General features: G+C 42.4%; 2 protein-coding genes across 3 annotated transcripts in view; one reads left to right on the top strand and one right to left on the bottom strand.

The window, feature by feature from the left end:
- The window catches only part of LOC130358635 (formin-like protein 3), a 289,106-nt gene that overhangs the window by 70,843 nt on the left and 201,745 nt on the right, over window positions 1–16,518 (top strand). The window lies entirely within an intron of this gene.
- Window positions 7,216–16,518, bottom strand: part of TMBIM6 (transmembrane BAX inhibitor motif containing 6) — a 33,284-nt gene continuing 23,981 nt past the window's right edge. For both annotated transcript variants that reach the window (XM_056562153.1, XM_056562154.1), the window contains exons 5-10: window positions 16,291–16,339; window positions 15,316–15,413; window positions 13,120–13,199; window positions 12,863–12,963; window positions 10,828–10,903; window positions 7,216–9,116 (exon numbers count right to left, since the gene is read on the bottom strand). In XM_056562153.1, coding sequence (XP_056418128.1) covers window positions 9,093–9,116; window positions 10,828–10,903; window positions 12,863–12,963; window positions 13,120–13,199; window positions 15,316–15,413; window positions 16,291–16,339 — 428 coding nt within the window. In that variant the 3' untranslated portion in view covers window positions 7,216–9,092. The remainder of the gene's footprint in view (window positions 9,117–10,827; window positions 10,904–12,862; window positions 12,964–13,119; window positions 13,200–15,315; window positions 15,414–16,290; window positions 16,340–16,518) is intronic.

Below are 16,518 nucleotides of genomic sequence, written 5' to 3'. Positions count from 1 at the left end.
CCAGAATTGGGGACAACTGGGGGAGTAATGCTTTAAAAAATTCGCTGGTATACCCGTCTGGTCCAGGGACTTTGGATCTATGCAGGTTTTTAATAACACATTGCACCTCCTCCTGCGACACCGGGGCGTTGAGTTCCATCCTCTGATCCTCCATCAAGGCGGGAAGAGGTAGACTACTAAGAAAGGCCTCTCCTGCTGAGAGATTAGAGGGGGAACCTGCATAAAGATCAGGGTAAAACTTCTCTAATATCTTATTGATGTTGTGAGGGTTGGTGTGCAATACGCCTGAATGGTCTTTTAAAGCTGATATGTGGGAAGGAGGAGTCCTCCCTTTTGCCAGGTGGGCCATCAAGCGACCGGCCTTGTTCCCATGGCGGAAGAGTGTATTTTCAAATTCCGAACGCCTAAGTCGTTCTTTACGGTCCAGCCACAGCTCAAAGCTTGATCTAGCCGCTTTCCAGCTCTCCCCGTGCTCCACTGTGGGTGATGACAAGAAAAGAGCGTATGCGTCACGCAGACATGTACTGGCCTCCACATAATGTGCCCGTGAAGCACGTTTTAGACCTGATATCAACCGTCCTCTGAGAACCGCCTTACCAGTCTCCCAGTATAGGTACGGGTCAGATCGGTGTGTGTCATTATCTACGGCAAACTCTACCCACCACGCCCGCAGGAGCTCTAAGAAATCGCCAGATGTCGCTAAAAAGGAAAGGAACCTCCATAATATATCCGAACATCTCGGGCAGGATAGGTAGAGCTGCATAACTATCGGGGAGTGATCTGATAAAGCTAGTTCTCCAATATCCACGGTCCGCACTCGAGAGCTCAGGAGTGTATTAACAAGAAAGTAGTCAATTCTGGACCACGAACCATGGTAAATTCTTGGTCATCTGGATGTGTCACTCTCCATGCATCATGTAAGATTAACTGTTCCAGAAAGTGCGGGAGAACACAGTCTCTGGACCTTACCGGAGGTGTGGTGGAATCAGGGTGTTTCCTAACTACGGTAGCATCCAAGACAGTATTCAAGTCGCCCCCTAGTAATATTCCTGAGGTAGAGTCCGACTGTATTCTACGTGTTAGGTCCTCAAAAAAAAAAAAACTTGTTTTCCCCGTTCGGGGCATAGATGTTATAAATACTGAAACATTCCCCATTATGAGACAATTGGAGATGGGAGATCCCATCATCATCCGTATTGTGAGACAATAAGGTATAGTTAAAGGACTTGTGTATTAGCGTTAAGACACCCGCTTTCCCTTCCTTAGCCGGAGAACCAAAAACCTGTCCTACCCACTGCTGCTGCATTCTAAAAAAAAAAATCAGCAGAGGCTAAATGGGTTTCTTGTAATAAGACAATATCCGGATGAAATCTTTTAATGTGGGGTAAAAATAATCTGCTTTTGTGGGGTGAGTGCAGACCCTTTACATTCCAAGAGAGGACACTAACCAATAAAGGGCCAACAATAAGGTACCAACCAGAGTACAAGCTGTGGGTTACAAACTGGTCGGTCTACCGTCCAGCTGGGAGGGGGGGGGGGGGCGGATGCAGCCACAGTGTGGCGGATCTCATTTACATGGAACCCAGTGAACATGTGAGATTGACATCTGTGGAAGCTCAAATGTAAATACATCATGTGACATGCATTATAAAAACATAAAGAAAACCCATAACATGACATCCACAACATTAAATAGAACCAAGAGGAGAATATCCTGGGCAACCTTCGGTCAGAGGTAACCCATCTTTGGAGTAGGGGCTCCCTTTTTTCGGCCAACATAAGAATAGCAAATAAAAATGCCCTACATCACCTGGTAGGGGCACGCCCCCCGCCCCCACTCATATCACCAGACCCCGGGGATCCCAACATTGAGTATCGTGGGAGACATACTATCCCTTAAAAGAGCCGATAAGCAAGTCCCATATATGAATCAATAATGTCCTAGAACCAAAGTAGAGATCAGCAAAAACAATACAAACAGGGAACCTGAGTAAAGAGTCTCGATGACAATCCCTCCACAAGCAGTCGATCTTCTCGAGTAGAAGTAACCGCCTAATTGTCCAGAACATTTTCAATTCGGCAAGGAGTGGCGGTCGCCATCATATCCATGGTGTGGAGAGCGCCGACGGCGTCTACGTTCCCTCTGTTACGGAGAGTGAGTGGGGCCTCGGAGGAGATCTGGAGCGACAAGTCCCTCTAGGTGAGCGGGAACGGCGTTGCGGAGTTGCCCTTGGTCGGCGGTCCTGGTGTGCAGACAGAAGCTGGTCCAAGGCGGATGTAGTTGCCTCAGGTGTGTTGTAAACGGATACTGAGCCATCAGGATGAAAGACCCTTAGGGTTGCAGGATATTGAAGCTGAAACCTCTGCTTGGCCTTGAAGAGTGCGGTACACACCGTGCTGAAAGCCCTCCTGCGTTTTGCAACATCCACTGAAAAATCTTCAAAAAATCAGCAGACGCATGCCCTGAATTACCAGTGGTTGAGTCAGTCTCCTATAGGCTCTGAGAATGTCCACCTTATCATTGAAATCCAGCAGTTTTAGGATAACTTGGCGGGGCTTGGCAGGCTGGGCATTATGTCCCGTACGATGGGATGTAGCAGGAGGAGGACCGATTCTATGAGCTCGTTCCACCCGGCAAGGGTGGGACAGTCCAAGGGTCTTTAGGAGGTCACGCTCACAGAAGCGTTGTAAGTCAGGTGAAGCCACTGTTTCTTTGACCCCACAATTCTCAGATTATTGTGCTTCGACCTGTTTTCCAGGTCCTCAAGTTTATCATTAACTTTGGACAGTTCCAATTCTACACTTCGTAAGCGGTTACCAGCGAGGGTTTCCCCATCCTCCATACATGATACTCTCTGCTCCACTTCCTGAAGACGAGTGGTATGGTCTTTCACCTCCAGTTCTAAGGTTTGCAATGTCCCTCTAAGGACCTCTTCCACGATTTGTTGAACCGTGGGGATAATACGTAGTGGCATTGCAATCGCCAATTGTTGGTAATCAATATGTAGCACATTGTCCTGAGTGAGCAAGCCCTGAGGAGGACGAGTGGCATTAGGGCTGTGAGGCCACCCCCCCCCCCCGCGACTGATTAATAAAGGCGATTTGGGGTAATCAATGTGTACATCCATCTCAGTTTCCAGCTGGGGTGGAGACATTGGCTGCAGTGGCTGGGTGCCCAGGGGTGCTGGCTGCTGAGCGACCTGCAAGCCAGAGGGCTGCTGTAGTGAAGCCTGCTGCTGACTGGGTGACGTTATCTGCTTAGCTGAGATCAGGGCAGCCAGGTACTGGGAGCCTTTGGGTGCTTGCGCAGCATGCTGGGGTGCAGGGGGCTGGAGTACCAGAGATGGTGCATTTGTGCCTACGGGACGTGATCTGCATGTTTCTGCAGCAGTGCGCATTGTGGCTGCTGTGTTCCTGAAGCGTGCTCGGTGGCCATCTTTTCCTGGCCTCCAGCGCTGCAAGCGGGAGTCGCGGGCAGCGGCGAGGCAGGCCAACCACTCCGCTGAATGTACCGGTCCATGTTTCGGTACCTCAGGGATCACAGGAGCAGGTTGGGGATCCCGGAGCGATGTCCCTGACAGGTATGTGGCCGGTATAATGAGAGCGGGGTCGGGAGCGCGAGCCTCCACACTCCTACATCAGCCGCGCCGGAACCGGAAGTCCCCCTTATACATCCTCTTCAGTGTTCCGACCACCACTCCTCCGATCCCAGGACCTACTGCTATGGCCTGTATGCCATAGCAGTAGATTGTGACCCCGGACCGGAGGAGTGGTGGTCGGAACACTGAAGTGGGGCAGTACACAGGCATACAGCCTCCAGCCATACACTGTATATAGCTGGAGGCTGTATGACTGTGGGGGGAATTGTACTGCACCTAATGTGGGGAGCTACTATATAAGGATAGGAGTTATACTGTACCACCATCAGTGTCTGGATCACTATATAAGGATAGGAGTGCAACATTTCATAAAAAGGCCCAGAAAAATTCTCAGCACCAGGCCAATTATGCTCTTAATCCGGCCCTGTGTATGGCAGCACCAAAAGTCCGGAATAGATAAAAGAAAAGCCAGCGTGGATGATGTAAAAAGCAGAGTCCCATTTATTCAATAAAAGTCCGGAGACACACAGTCGCCTGTTCATAAAAGGGACACTGCGGAGTTGGAAAGGGTGCAGAGACGCGCGACTAAACTAATATGGGGCATGGAACATCTTAGCTATGAGGAGCGATTAAAGGAGTTACAATTGTATAGTCTTGAGAAGAGACGTTTAAGGGGGGATATGATAAACGTATATAAGTATATAAATGGCCCATACAAAAAATATGGAGAAAAACTGTTCCAGGTTAAAACCCCCCAAAGGACGAGGGGGCACTCCCTCCGTCTGGAGAAGAAAAGGTTTAGTCCAAAGGGGCGACACGCCTTCTTTACCGTGAGGACTGTGAATTTATGGAACGGTCTACCTCAGGAACTGGTCACAGCAGGAACAATTAACAGCTTTAAAACAGGGTTAGATACATTCCTGGAACAAAATAACATTAATGCTTATGCAGAATTATAAAACTACATCCCTTTCCCTTATCCCCTTACACCCTTCCCTTCAATTCCCTGGTTGGACTTGATGGACGTATGTCTTTTTTCGACCATACTAACTAGGTTACTGTTACAGTGAACACTGAGTAAACCTACAAAGTAACACTGAGGCAAATTTTGTCCCTTGTGCAGCTTTTGCCCAGGGCCAGATTAGGACTTTCTAGGGTATGGAGTCATTAACCTATTAGTTCCCCTCAACTAATACTGCCCTCTACCAATCCTAGTCTAGCTCTTAATGTCTTATAAAAGAGCATACTCCCCACACAAGAAAATATTTACATACATATGATCATATAACAAGGTTGTCGATACAATAAATGCAATTATCTCCATACAGTTACTGAACTAAACTTTCAAAACACAGGAAGATATAACAAATGATAATACATAATGCCTACTTAACACTGCCACACCGTAACCACTACAGAAGTGATTACAGTGCAGTTGTATTCAATGACTCTACATGCCTAAATAATACCACCACACCATGATCGCTATCACTACCACTAGTGACCATATAGAAGTGATTACAGTGCTGTTATATTTAGTGACTAATCACTTTAAAGTTTTGCCTTGAAATGCATTCTGCATTTTTCTCTCGTCGGACATATGCAGTTTCCCTGTATGTTGTTTACACCTATATAGGAGGTCCCCCCTGTAGGCAGGACAATAAACATTTAGAGGCTATGACTTCTATCACAGAAGAAGGGAAGTACAAAATGCAAAAAGCATTTAATATATTTCTTTCTAAATGCGTTTACTGCTATAGTTTCTTTACTTTTAAAGTGAGGTTCTTTGCACACATTTTTCTGAAATTGTGAGCCCATCTGCTTATAAAGGCAGCCTCATTCAGAACGGACTGTCCTGTGACTGCCCTATTCATCTGAACAAGGTTTAAAAGAAGCAAATTATGCACAAATTGCTCAAACAGCCACATATACAGTGCATTTAGAAAGTCTCCATACCATTCCACTTTTTCACATTTGGTTATGTTGGGGCCCTGTGATCAAAATTCAAAGTCCCCCCCCCCCCCCTAATCAATCTGGACACAATACCCCATAATCTGTTGAAAAAGGAAATACTAAAAGTATTGCATTGATATTCAGACCCTTTACTCTTTACTTTTGCAGAGATTACAGCCTCCAGTCTTCTTGGGGATGATGCCACAAAGTTTGCACCTGGATTTGGAGATTTCCTGCAATTGTTTTCTGCAGATACTCTCAAGCACTTTCAGGTTGGATGGGGACCATCGGTGGAAGCCATTTTCAGGTCTCATCAGATATGTCCAATTGGGTTCAGGTCAGGGTTCTGTATGGGCCGCTCAAGGACATTTATAGAGCGGTCCCTAAACTGCTCCTCTATTGTCTTGGTTGTGTCGGCCCAGTCTTAGGTCCAGAAACCTCTGGATCAGGTTTTATAAAGAACATCTCTGCATATTGCTCCATTTAACTTTCCATTAACTTGGAGCAGTCTCTCTGACCCAGTCGATAAAAACATCCCCCACAGCATGACGCTGTCACTACCATGCTTCACTGTTGGGATGGTATTGGGCAGGTGGTGCTTCCCCTCCAGATATTACCCTTAGCATTGAGACCAGAAAGTTCAATATTTGTTTCATCAGATTAAATAATTTTTTTTCTCACAGTTGGAGTTCTTTAGGTGCTTTTTTTGCCAACTCCAAGTATCTCACGTCTTTTTCTGAGAAGAGGCTTCTTTTATGGGCAATAAAGCCCATATTGGTGGAGGCTGCAGTGATGGTTTACCGTCTGGATGTTTCTCCCATCTGCACACAGGATCTTTGGCGCTCAGCCAGAGTGACCATCGGGTTCTTGATCATCTCTCTTACTAAGGCTCTTCAACCCTGACAGTTTGGTGAGGCAGCCAGCTCAAGGAAGAGTCTTGGTTGCTCATCTTCCATTTAAGAATTAAGAAGCCACTGTGCTCTTGGGATGTTTCAGTGCTGCAGAAATTTGTCTATACCCTTCTCCAGATCTGTGCCTCTACACAATCCTGCATCTGAGCTCAATAGAAAGTTTATTTCCTCATCATGGCTTGACATTTGCTCAGATATGCATAGTTAGCTGTGAGACCATATATACATATGGTTTTGGGGGGGGGGGGGGGGGGGTTACTTGATCTCAGTACTCAAAACTCAGATAATGCATTTATACCTTATCTTGTGGGATAAGTGTTCATGCTGGCAAAAAACCTTTAATACAATACTAATCTAAGCTGTAAAATATTTAATATTATGACAAGCATTTATAAATCACACTTCCTTGGCTGAAGTCCTCTAAGCTTCTTCCTGTGACCATGCAGATTGCCCCACTCAGCCAATCGGGAGCTGCTGCAATGTCCCACCTAAGTAAGTGAGTGTAGCGGTTCCTGCATGGTTGTGATATCATAGGAAATAGAGGACCAGGCACCGCTGAGACAACAGTGACAGGGAAGTCAGACAGGTGAGTATAGCTTGTTTAATATTTTTACCAAACCACCAGTCGCATAGAAAGTCTTTTCTTCCAGACAAGCTTTTTCAACAAGGGCCAATATAAAGGGTTTAACTGCAGCAAGCTAAATATACTGTTGGTATACCATTGGCTTACAAAAATAAATAAAGACATGACATCTTCTGTAATTTTTATTTTAGTACTTTAAGAATTTGTACAAATTAATCATAGTTTGGTTTATCAAATCAAAAAGTTCCACTGTGTTCACAGTTGAGTTATGTCTTCAATCAGAGAAATCACTGCACTAGAAAATAAAGTTATTATGAAAACATGTTATACATTTTCACATAGAATTTTCTTCTTTATTCAACATACTTCTTGGCACTGTTTCTAAAGCAGCTTGCCGTATCCCTAAAAGCATGCAGGGGTGAGGGCAAAAGTTAGGTTGGGACAGCAGAGGAAAGTAACACTTTAATCCAAAGTCTCAGACCTTAATCTGCTCCTTTGTTACACCTTCAAAAATTCAAAGGGAAAAAAGGTGACTGAGAGCATACATACTACAGAACGGATGCCAACTACGGGCAATGAGGTGGATGCTGCAGTATGTATGGTCTCAAATACTATCTCCCTACCCAATAATGATTCTCTTACATGGGGATCATTGTTGAACAGGATGAAAAACAAAATGAGAAGATTAAGCTTCTGGGAAGTGGACATATCCCTGCCGCTGCAATTATAGATTATGCAGAGACCAGCCAAGTGGCCTAAGCTTGTTCAGATCTTCTCCAATTTAATCATACAGGAGAATGGCCAAAACAGAACTTTAACTGGTCACTTAAGCTACTGGATCAAACAAAAGCATCTGGAAAGGTATCGTGAGCTTAAAGACCCAGCCACAAATGGACTTCATCTATGCAATATACTTCCACACATATCTTTATCAACTACCTATGAAGCATGTCTAATAGTATAAGACTACACATATTTACGGCTTATCAATACTTTGTGTGCAGGGGTTTCACTTGGATTTGCCTTCTTACATAATAAGTGGGGACATAAACTTATTTGTGTCTTGAGATCTTCAGTGTTAGGACACTTAATCCTGGCAAGCTGGCAATGCCTAGAAAGACGATGTTAAGGGGAGGAGGGACTGTACAGATTTTTTTTTTTGCTTTAATATTTATACAGTGCTTAAATCATTTCTACTTCCTTCATGGGCTGGCAACTTGATAGTCGAATAAACACAAGATTTGGCAGAAAGCAGGGAAGCTAAAAAAAACTGCTTTTACAAGTCAGGTTTGAATAACGCACACAGCAAAGTGATAGGGTCTTCTCCACTGGTCCCGTTCTTTCATGAGGGAGCACCAAATGATCCAGTTATGGATGGTTAGTGCAAGTGGTTAAAAACAGCTAGTAGGTTACACTAAGAGTCCCAGAGGCAACTGTGCTAAGAAAAAAAAAAAAAAAAATCATACAATTCCAGTAAAGTTGTAGCATCCTTCACCAGTCTGTGGCGCAGCTGGAAAATCCTTAAGCGCCTGGAAAATGCACCATAACAGTAGTGCAGAACTGGAGAACGCTAAACCCACTTCGCTCAAAACTCATGAGTATTCAAAGTGCCACATGTTAAACTCTAGATCAGATAGTATAGGGATTGAGAAACTTTTTCAATAGCAAACTTACGTATGATGCACATATTCCAGCATAAACTTGCCGATTTTGCCTGAAAAAAGAGATTTGCTCAAGAATAGTGCCCCTTAAGTATGCATCTAAGATTCCTTATAGTCATTTGTTATCTTCCAATTTTTGTGCATCTTGGCAATAAAACTGACATGAATGTTTAAGCACAAGAAAAAAAAATAAACGGAAATCTCATAAGACAGGCAGATGCTAAAAGGGATGGAATAGAAAAAAATTAAAATAAAGAACAAAAACAGACACAAGGGGATTTTCCCCAAGCTTTTCATTACGCCATGGAATACAGAGTAGACAGAAAGAAAGTTAAAAAGAATGGAAATAAAAATGGCCTCAGTAGGATGAAGGATTGTTGTCTGTTTATTTCCTCTCTTTCTTCTTATCCTAGAAAAGAGAATCAATAACTATTACTACACAAGCTAATACCTGTTCAACCATTACTCTATACCAGTGGCTAGTAAGGGTATATATATGACAGGACAGGGTATTCGCGATGGATTACTTGTGCTTTATAAAAGATGTTTGAAGCTAATAAATAAAAACTGCTATTCAGGATAGTCTACACATACTATATTTCTGGACTCCGATACATCCAGGTTTTAGGAAAATTAAAACTGGAAAACATAATTTTACCAATTAAAATTTACCATGTGATCCAAGGAAGTTGAGGGGTTAAAAGTCTAGCTGGTCTAGGGTACTGCCAACATTCTTTGTATTTAAGGGGGAAGAGTGAGTTATAAGTTACCCAGTTTTAAAGGATAGGCAAGTAGTAGATTTGTGTAGCTCAAACTTCCGGCACTTGCCACCAATCAGCTGATTGAAGAGGCTGCGTCGTTCCTTTATTAGGGTAGGGTCACAGGGAACAGATCTGCAGCTGATTTTACACTGCAGATCCGCCAATGATGGACCCTACAGTGTGCCTCTGGCTGTGCCTGTTTGTAGCAATCCGCCACTACGAGCAGACACATAGGGGTTATTTATCAATAATGGTCTTGGCTAGATCATTTTTGTTGTTTTTTTTAGCGGGGCTGCTCCAAATTTATCATATTGTCGCAGTGACCATGATAAATTTTGCGCAGATCTGCACACAGATCATTTTCTACCGCCGCTTTCAGATCATGTCTACCCTGCTTCTGAGGAGCTTGTTTGTCTGTGTGTTTGGCTTTATTTGTTTTAGTTTTAAATTTTAAGGCAAATTAATGTCTAAAAGAAGGTCTGCAAAGAGAGTCTCCCTCACATTTGAATGGTGGTTTACCTTGCCGCAGACCAGGAAAATATATACCTATGTATTATTCGAGAGTCTGTTTTAGTTGAACAGATAAAAAAAAAAAAAAATTATATAGTGTGTGTGTATAAAATATATATATATATTTTACTTTCTATTTATTTTGTTTATTTACTTTTTAGGTCTTTAAACGTTCTAATTCTCTCTCATTCTCTCATTCTTTTTATTGCAAACAGACAGGAGTAGTAATCTTTTTTAGACCTGGTCGGGAGGTGGTCTATTTTTGCGTGTCTTTCTGCACCAGTAGCGGCAAAATTTGCGCAAAAATCTAAAACGCGCAAAAGTATTGTAGTGTTGTCCTGTTGACCTGAATAGGACAAGGCTCCAGGACCTTGCACTGCTGCTACGAATAGTACAGTGACTGAAGGTACAGAGCACATGTAAACAGAGGCTTCAGGTGAATGGAGAGTTCAGGGAGTTGGATCCCTACCGGTCTAATATTAATACCTTATTATAAGCATTGGCCATCAATTTGTAAAGCCTGGATAATCCCTTTAGGATGTGATTATATATTTTTGGCTATGTTCACATCTGCACTTGCATTTCTATTTTTTCTGTTCCAGTTTAACAAAACAAAGTTTAAATAATAGCAGTTCGGGACTTGCACAGCCAAAACACCAACAGACCCCAATAAAACCCAATAGCTATAATGGGATCTGTCAGGGTTCCATTAAGGACTTATAACAAAGTCTCTCATACAAATGCGAAAAGAAGGGGGTGATGGAGCTGAAGTGTCTGATGCTCCCAATCCCCCCAAAAGTGTATCCTGAAGTATAGAATTACAGTACTTTTTTGAAGACAGTAACATACCTTTTCATTCATAGCCAAGATTATCATGAGTTTCCTGAAGATAGTGATGAAGTCAAGAAACAGGTCTACACAGTGCCTTTAAAGAGAATAAAACCATTAACATGTATAGAATCATCATTTTTAAAGGGGTACTCCGGTGGAAAACTTTTTTTTTTTTTAAATCAACTGGTGCCAGAAAGTTAAACAGATTTGTACATTAAACAAAAAGGGTTGTGCAGCTCACAATTAACTAGCCGAGGTAAGGAGGTTGTGCACCTACACCAGGTGCTGTAACGTCACCTGAGGACAACTGGTGAGGTCCGCAAATCTGGGGTGGTGAAAAAAGATGCTGGCATGCGTCAAATCTGCGGTGACGCATGCCAGCGTCTTTTTCACCACCCGAGATTTGCGGACCTCACCAGTTGTCCTCAGCTCACGTTACAGTAGGACTTTATTCAAGCTGGTAAATATTAACCCACCCATTCCTTTCAGTATATCAGGATTCTATATCAGTTACGAGATTTTAATGCATCTCTGGATTTTCAGTTACCGGACTATCGAAAGTGATCTATTTTATTATTTTTTTATATGTATTATATTTTTGTAAAAATATTGGTGTTCATATAATACAAGTATATGTCTAAGTAAATCTATTTCTTCTCCTCGGCACAAGGGCCCTGTGCAACGAGGCTAAGTCATACCAATTGACATTTTATATATATTTTTAATAAAATTGTATTCTATATTTGAAGCACGATCCAGCTATTTATTTGTATTATTAATCATCCATGTATCAGGTAACTGGTACTAGTCTTGAGGGGTTGGTTACTGTTTGAAAAGATTTGTAAATTACTTCCATTAAAAAATTCTTAATCCTTCCAGTACTTACCAGCTGTATACTACAGAGGAAATTCTTTTCTTTTGGGATTTCTTTTCTGTCTGTCCACAGTGCTCTCTACTGACATCTCTGTCCATTTTAGGAACTGTCCAGAGTAGCCTATGTTTGGTATGGGGATTTTGCTCCTGCTCTGGACAGTTCCTGACAGAGGTGTCAGCAGAGAGCACTGTGGTCCTGACAGAAAAGAAATCCGAAAAGAAAAGAATTTCCTCTGTAGTATACAGCCGCTAATAAGTACAGGAAGGATTACAATTCTTTTTTTTTAAATAGAACTAATTTACAAATCTGTTTAACTTTCTGGCAACAGTTGATAAAAATAAATAAATAAATAAATAAATAAGTAAGTTTTCCACTGAAGCATCCATCCCTTTAAAGAAGAGACTGTTACATTAGTAGAGTACAGATTTAAAGCAACTAGTTTAAATTATAGAAGAAATGCTTTAAAGGGCCTGTATGGTGGTAAAAAAAAAAAAAATGCAAAAAAGTAATGCTCACCAACCCAAACCCCCTCCACTCCAATGGTGCCCAAGTCCCCACTGCTTACAGCCTCCCTGTCTCCACAGCAATTCACTAGTCTCTGCCTTTATTTTTTATTTTTAATTGCACATCATTATCTTTAGGGTATGATCACATGTACTGTATACACTGTAGATTAGATAAGGAGGGACCAAAACAATTATTTAACAATTACTTAATTCCTGTATTAATTCATTTAGGTTAAGCAGGAGTATCTGGTTGTGCATGACCTATATCATACAGGTTTGTCCAGTTTGGTCAAAACCAGATAATATCAAGGACAACATAAGGCTTCACATAGTTGACCATACAGCATATCAAATCTGGAATAATACTCAAGTTAAAATTAGGGATCGACCGATTATTGGTGTGGACAATATCATCGTCCGATATTCACGATCTTGGACCATATCAGAAATAGCCGATAGCCGATAATTTATACCGATATTCCGGTATAAGCTTTCGGCCTGAAAGGCCACAGATTATCGGTATCGACCTTGAAAAAAAAAAAAAAAAATCGATATCGGAGATCCCTAGTTACAATCCACGCCAGAGATCAAATATAAGTCTATATGCCCATCAGTTGCACTATAATCACAATATAGGAACTTTTGTTAATATAGTAATAAGGCCATGTCTTACCATACATAATCTTTGTCTCCCTTCTCAGCTTTATCGATAATGAGTTGAGTGTCAAACAGGACAAACCCACACATGACCAGCAATCCGACGTACATGTGCATCTGAAAGACAAACATGATATGTATTTACAGAATAAGCATTCTGCATTTAGTTGTCATACCCTTCACTGCAAGTACAGATAAGTATTGGTATTATAAAGAATAGTGGTTCCTTCAAAAGTATGAATAATAAATAACCGGGGCGATGTAGTTACTTACTTTGAAAAGGAAAACTGATCCAATGAAGATGTTCACCAAGGAGGAGATCATGAGCAGGCTCAGAGCAGACATCAGGAGACCTGTAGAGAAATATTAGTAAGCTGTGAAGTGTTTCATTTGTCTCGCACAGTCCAGACAACGATGGACATCCAAGCAACAAATGAATCTTAGTACAGTGATCCCTCAACTTACAATGGCCTCAACATACAATAGTTTCAACATACAACGGTCTTTTCTGGACCATTGTAACTTGAAACCAGACTCAACATACAATGCTACAGACAGTCCAGATCTACAAAACGTGTCAATGGCTGGAAGAACTGACCAATCAGAATGGGCATTCACTGGTAAATCACCTGTATTACTGAGGTGCATGTTCTGACTGGCTGTTTGGTAGCGCCCCCTACAGTACAGGGAGGAACTACAAGTTCTGTACTACTCCTTACCTGTGCCAGTGTTAGCGGCTCCTTTGGACACCAAGTAAGGGTGGCTCCATTTGGGACACTGTGTGTAGTGTATAGGACCCTAAAGAAGCTCCTGACCTCTACTTAAACCATTGTTTCCCAACCAGGGTGCCTCCAGCTGTTGCAAATCTACAACTCCCAGAATGCCCGGACAGCCAGGCATGCTGGGAGTTGTAGTTTTGCAACAGCTGGAGGCACCCTGGTTGGGAAACACTGACATTGTTTTATCTGTATTAGTTATCTACTTACTTTATTCCTCACTTTTTCCTATTTTTTTGGTGACATTTTGGTGGCTTCAGAACCAATTACCAGGTTTCCATAGAGTTATGGTCTCAACATACAATGGTTTCAATATACAATGGTCGTCCTGGAACCAATTAATATTGTAACTTGAGGGACCACTGTATTACACAGACAGCTCGATAGCTCATAGCTTTTAATTGGCGCTGCTTTTAATTGGCGCTGCGTAGTGATTCAACTCTCCAGTCTCAGCAGGGGAACACTGTGATTTAAATATTGTTAAGGGACTGTTCTAATTAGTAGGGATTGTATAAAAGCACATCATTCCTTTAAAGGGTAGCTCCCACTATCCTATTTTTTTTTCTGTCCCTGCCTATTGCCAATCTATCCCTAACCCCCTCCCTGCTTTTAATTTTTATTTTTACTATATTAAAAATGCTTTTTGTCTGCCTGGCAGTGTGCTCACTACCAGGCAGACTTCCCCAGCAGGCACCACGTCACTGATGCCTGCTGGGGGGGGGGGGGGGACTTCCGCCCTTAGTTCATCTACACAGGGTGCCTCCAGCTGTTTCATCACTACAACTCCCAGCTTGCCCTGACATCTATTGGCTGTCAGGACATGCTGGGAGTTGTAGTATTGAAACAGCTGGAGGCACCCTGTGTAGATAAACTATTAGTTACATGCGGCGCTAGCCCGTCCCCTCCGTCTCCCTACCCCCCCCCGCGCGCCATACCCCGTCCATCACAAGACCCCCCTCATTACACTTACTGCAGAGTCCGGCAGCGGGCGTGCAAGGACAGCGGCGGCGGCAGAGGCGGCGATGTGCGGGAGGAGTGGCCTCCCAGCCAGTGGCCGGGGAGCCAATGCACTCGCTCCCTGCCTGTCTGATTGACAGACAGGGAGCGAGCGCAGGCTGAATGAAAAAGGACCGATGCCCGGCCGCATCGGTCCTTTTTCAGGCGTGACGTCACGCCAGGCTGCAGCCGGCCACTAGGAGGGAGACCCCTAGTGGCAGGTTTTCAAATCTAAATTAAACAATTTTAATTAAAAAAATAATAATAATAAAAGTATATTAGAGATATGTTGTAGTACATAAGTACTACAACATATCAAAAAATGAAGTTGGTGACAGTGCCCATTTAATTATATTTCTATCTCAAACATTTAAAGGTATATATACAGGATAAGCCAGTAATGTCTGATAGATTATGGTCCCACTTATCTGAAAAATTAAGGCCAACTAGCCCCAAACAAAATCGAAACGCCAATTAACCTCCATAGAATTTATGTAACACTGCTTGGCTGTTTTCCCCAATAAGACCACCTCTGGCACTGAAAAGGGTGCCCTCAATATAGGTGGAGGTCCCGGATATATCAAAAGTTATGGCATATTTTGTGGATATGCCATAAACATTTATGAGCTAGGAATACCCCTTTTATCACACAAATAAAGAGGAATTGTTGAACTAAAACGAAAGAGACAGCACTTACCTCCTAGGAAAAGGAAGCTGCGACTTCTAGAGTATAGGGCACTGAGAGTGAAGCAGGTGAAGATCACAGCTGTGCCTAAGAAAGCTGTAGGAATGATGCTGTAGGAAAACCAGATTGTTGGAATACAAATCAAGGTGCACAGTGGCTTTTTAAATTGCAGCAACATCAGGTTTAATCTTAGTATGGAAGCCTTAGCCTGTAACCGTTCTCTCTAGAATAACATTGTAGAATTCTTACTGATGCAAGGCTTGTGAAGGATGCACCCAGGGGTACAAGTCGGCTTGGTCCACCAAGAGACCTGTTGTAATATGTGATGGTCCTCTTCTAGTGGGGGGGAGGGGGTTTACCACCCTCTGATGAGGGTTGTTCTCTGCTTGGACACTCTGATATACGTTTATGCTACATTGTCATTTATGGATAAATCCTGACTGTCCTATCATTACTCAGCACTCAGGCTATACACGAGAATCTTTAGATTTACTTGGCCTCCTCCTAGTGACTTTGGGAACACCAGAGACTGTGAGGGGCTCTCTAAAAAGATGCTTTGTGGGTCTTAGTTAAAAAAAAAAAAAAAAGGGGTCATGCTGAGACATCTGGAATTGTAAGCAAGAATGGGTGTGTAGACCGGCAGGGGACCAGGGTAGGCAAGTAGTATCTGTCTTTAATTTTAAACAGCCCACAGCAATATATAAAAAGATACAAAGGCCCTTTAAGTGTCAACCAGTCCAATACTTTAGGTTTCTCATTTTAGCAATTGAAAAACCATAAGAATACAGCCTTCACAAGAATTCCCTCAACTAGGTGCCAAGTGCTGATTCCCAAACTTCCTAACACGTACTAAACTTGTGAAATTTGTGAAAACTTGTGAACTTGTGACAAGACTAATAAATGGCACAGAAGAGTGTACATTACTGAGACCTTAGTGTTCCTATGTTACTAAAATTTTAAGCCATAAAGAAAGAACTTAAACTTTACCTAGGGTTAACTGCAATACACAGGTTTAAGATGGGACCCAAGCCACAACCTGAAAAAAGAAAAGAAAAAAAGTGTTAACTTGTTTTTGACACATACTTTGTTTCCTATATAGTTTTTAGCCCTTAGCATTGCAATAAAGTACAAAAGTGCCTTTCCTTTCTAATGTTTGTATTTATAGTGTACCTTATGCTTAAAAAAAAAAAAGAGACAAGTCAAAAGTTTTGATTA

The sequence above is a fragment of the Hyla sarda genome, chromosome 2 (assembly GCF_029499605.1).
Source record: "Hyla sarda isolate aHylSar1 chromosome 2, aHylSar1.hap1, whole genome shotgun sequence".
Lineage (NCBI taxonomy): Eukaryota > Metazoa > Chordata > Amphibia > Anura > Hylidae > Hyla > Hyla sarda.
Note: the sequence above shows the minus strand (reverse complement) of the source record. Positions and strands in the feature narration are given on the sequence as shown.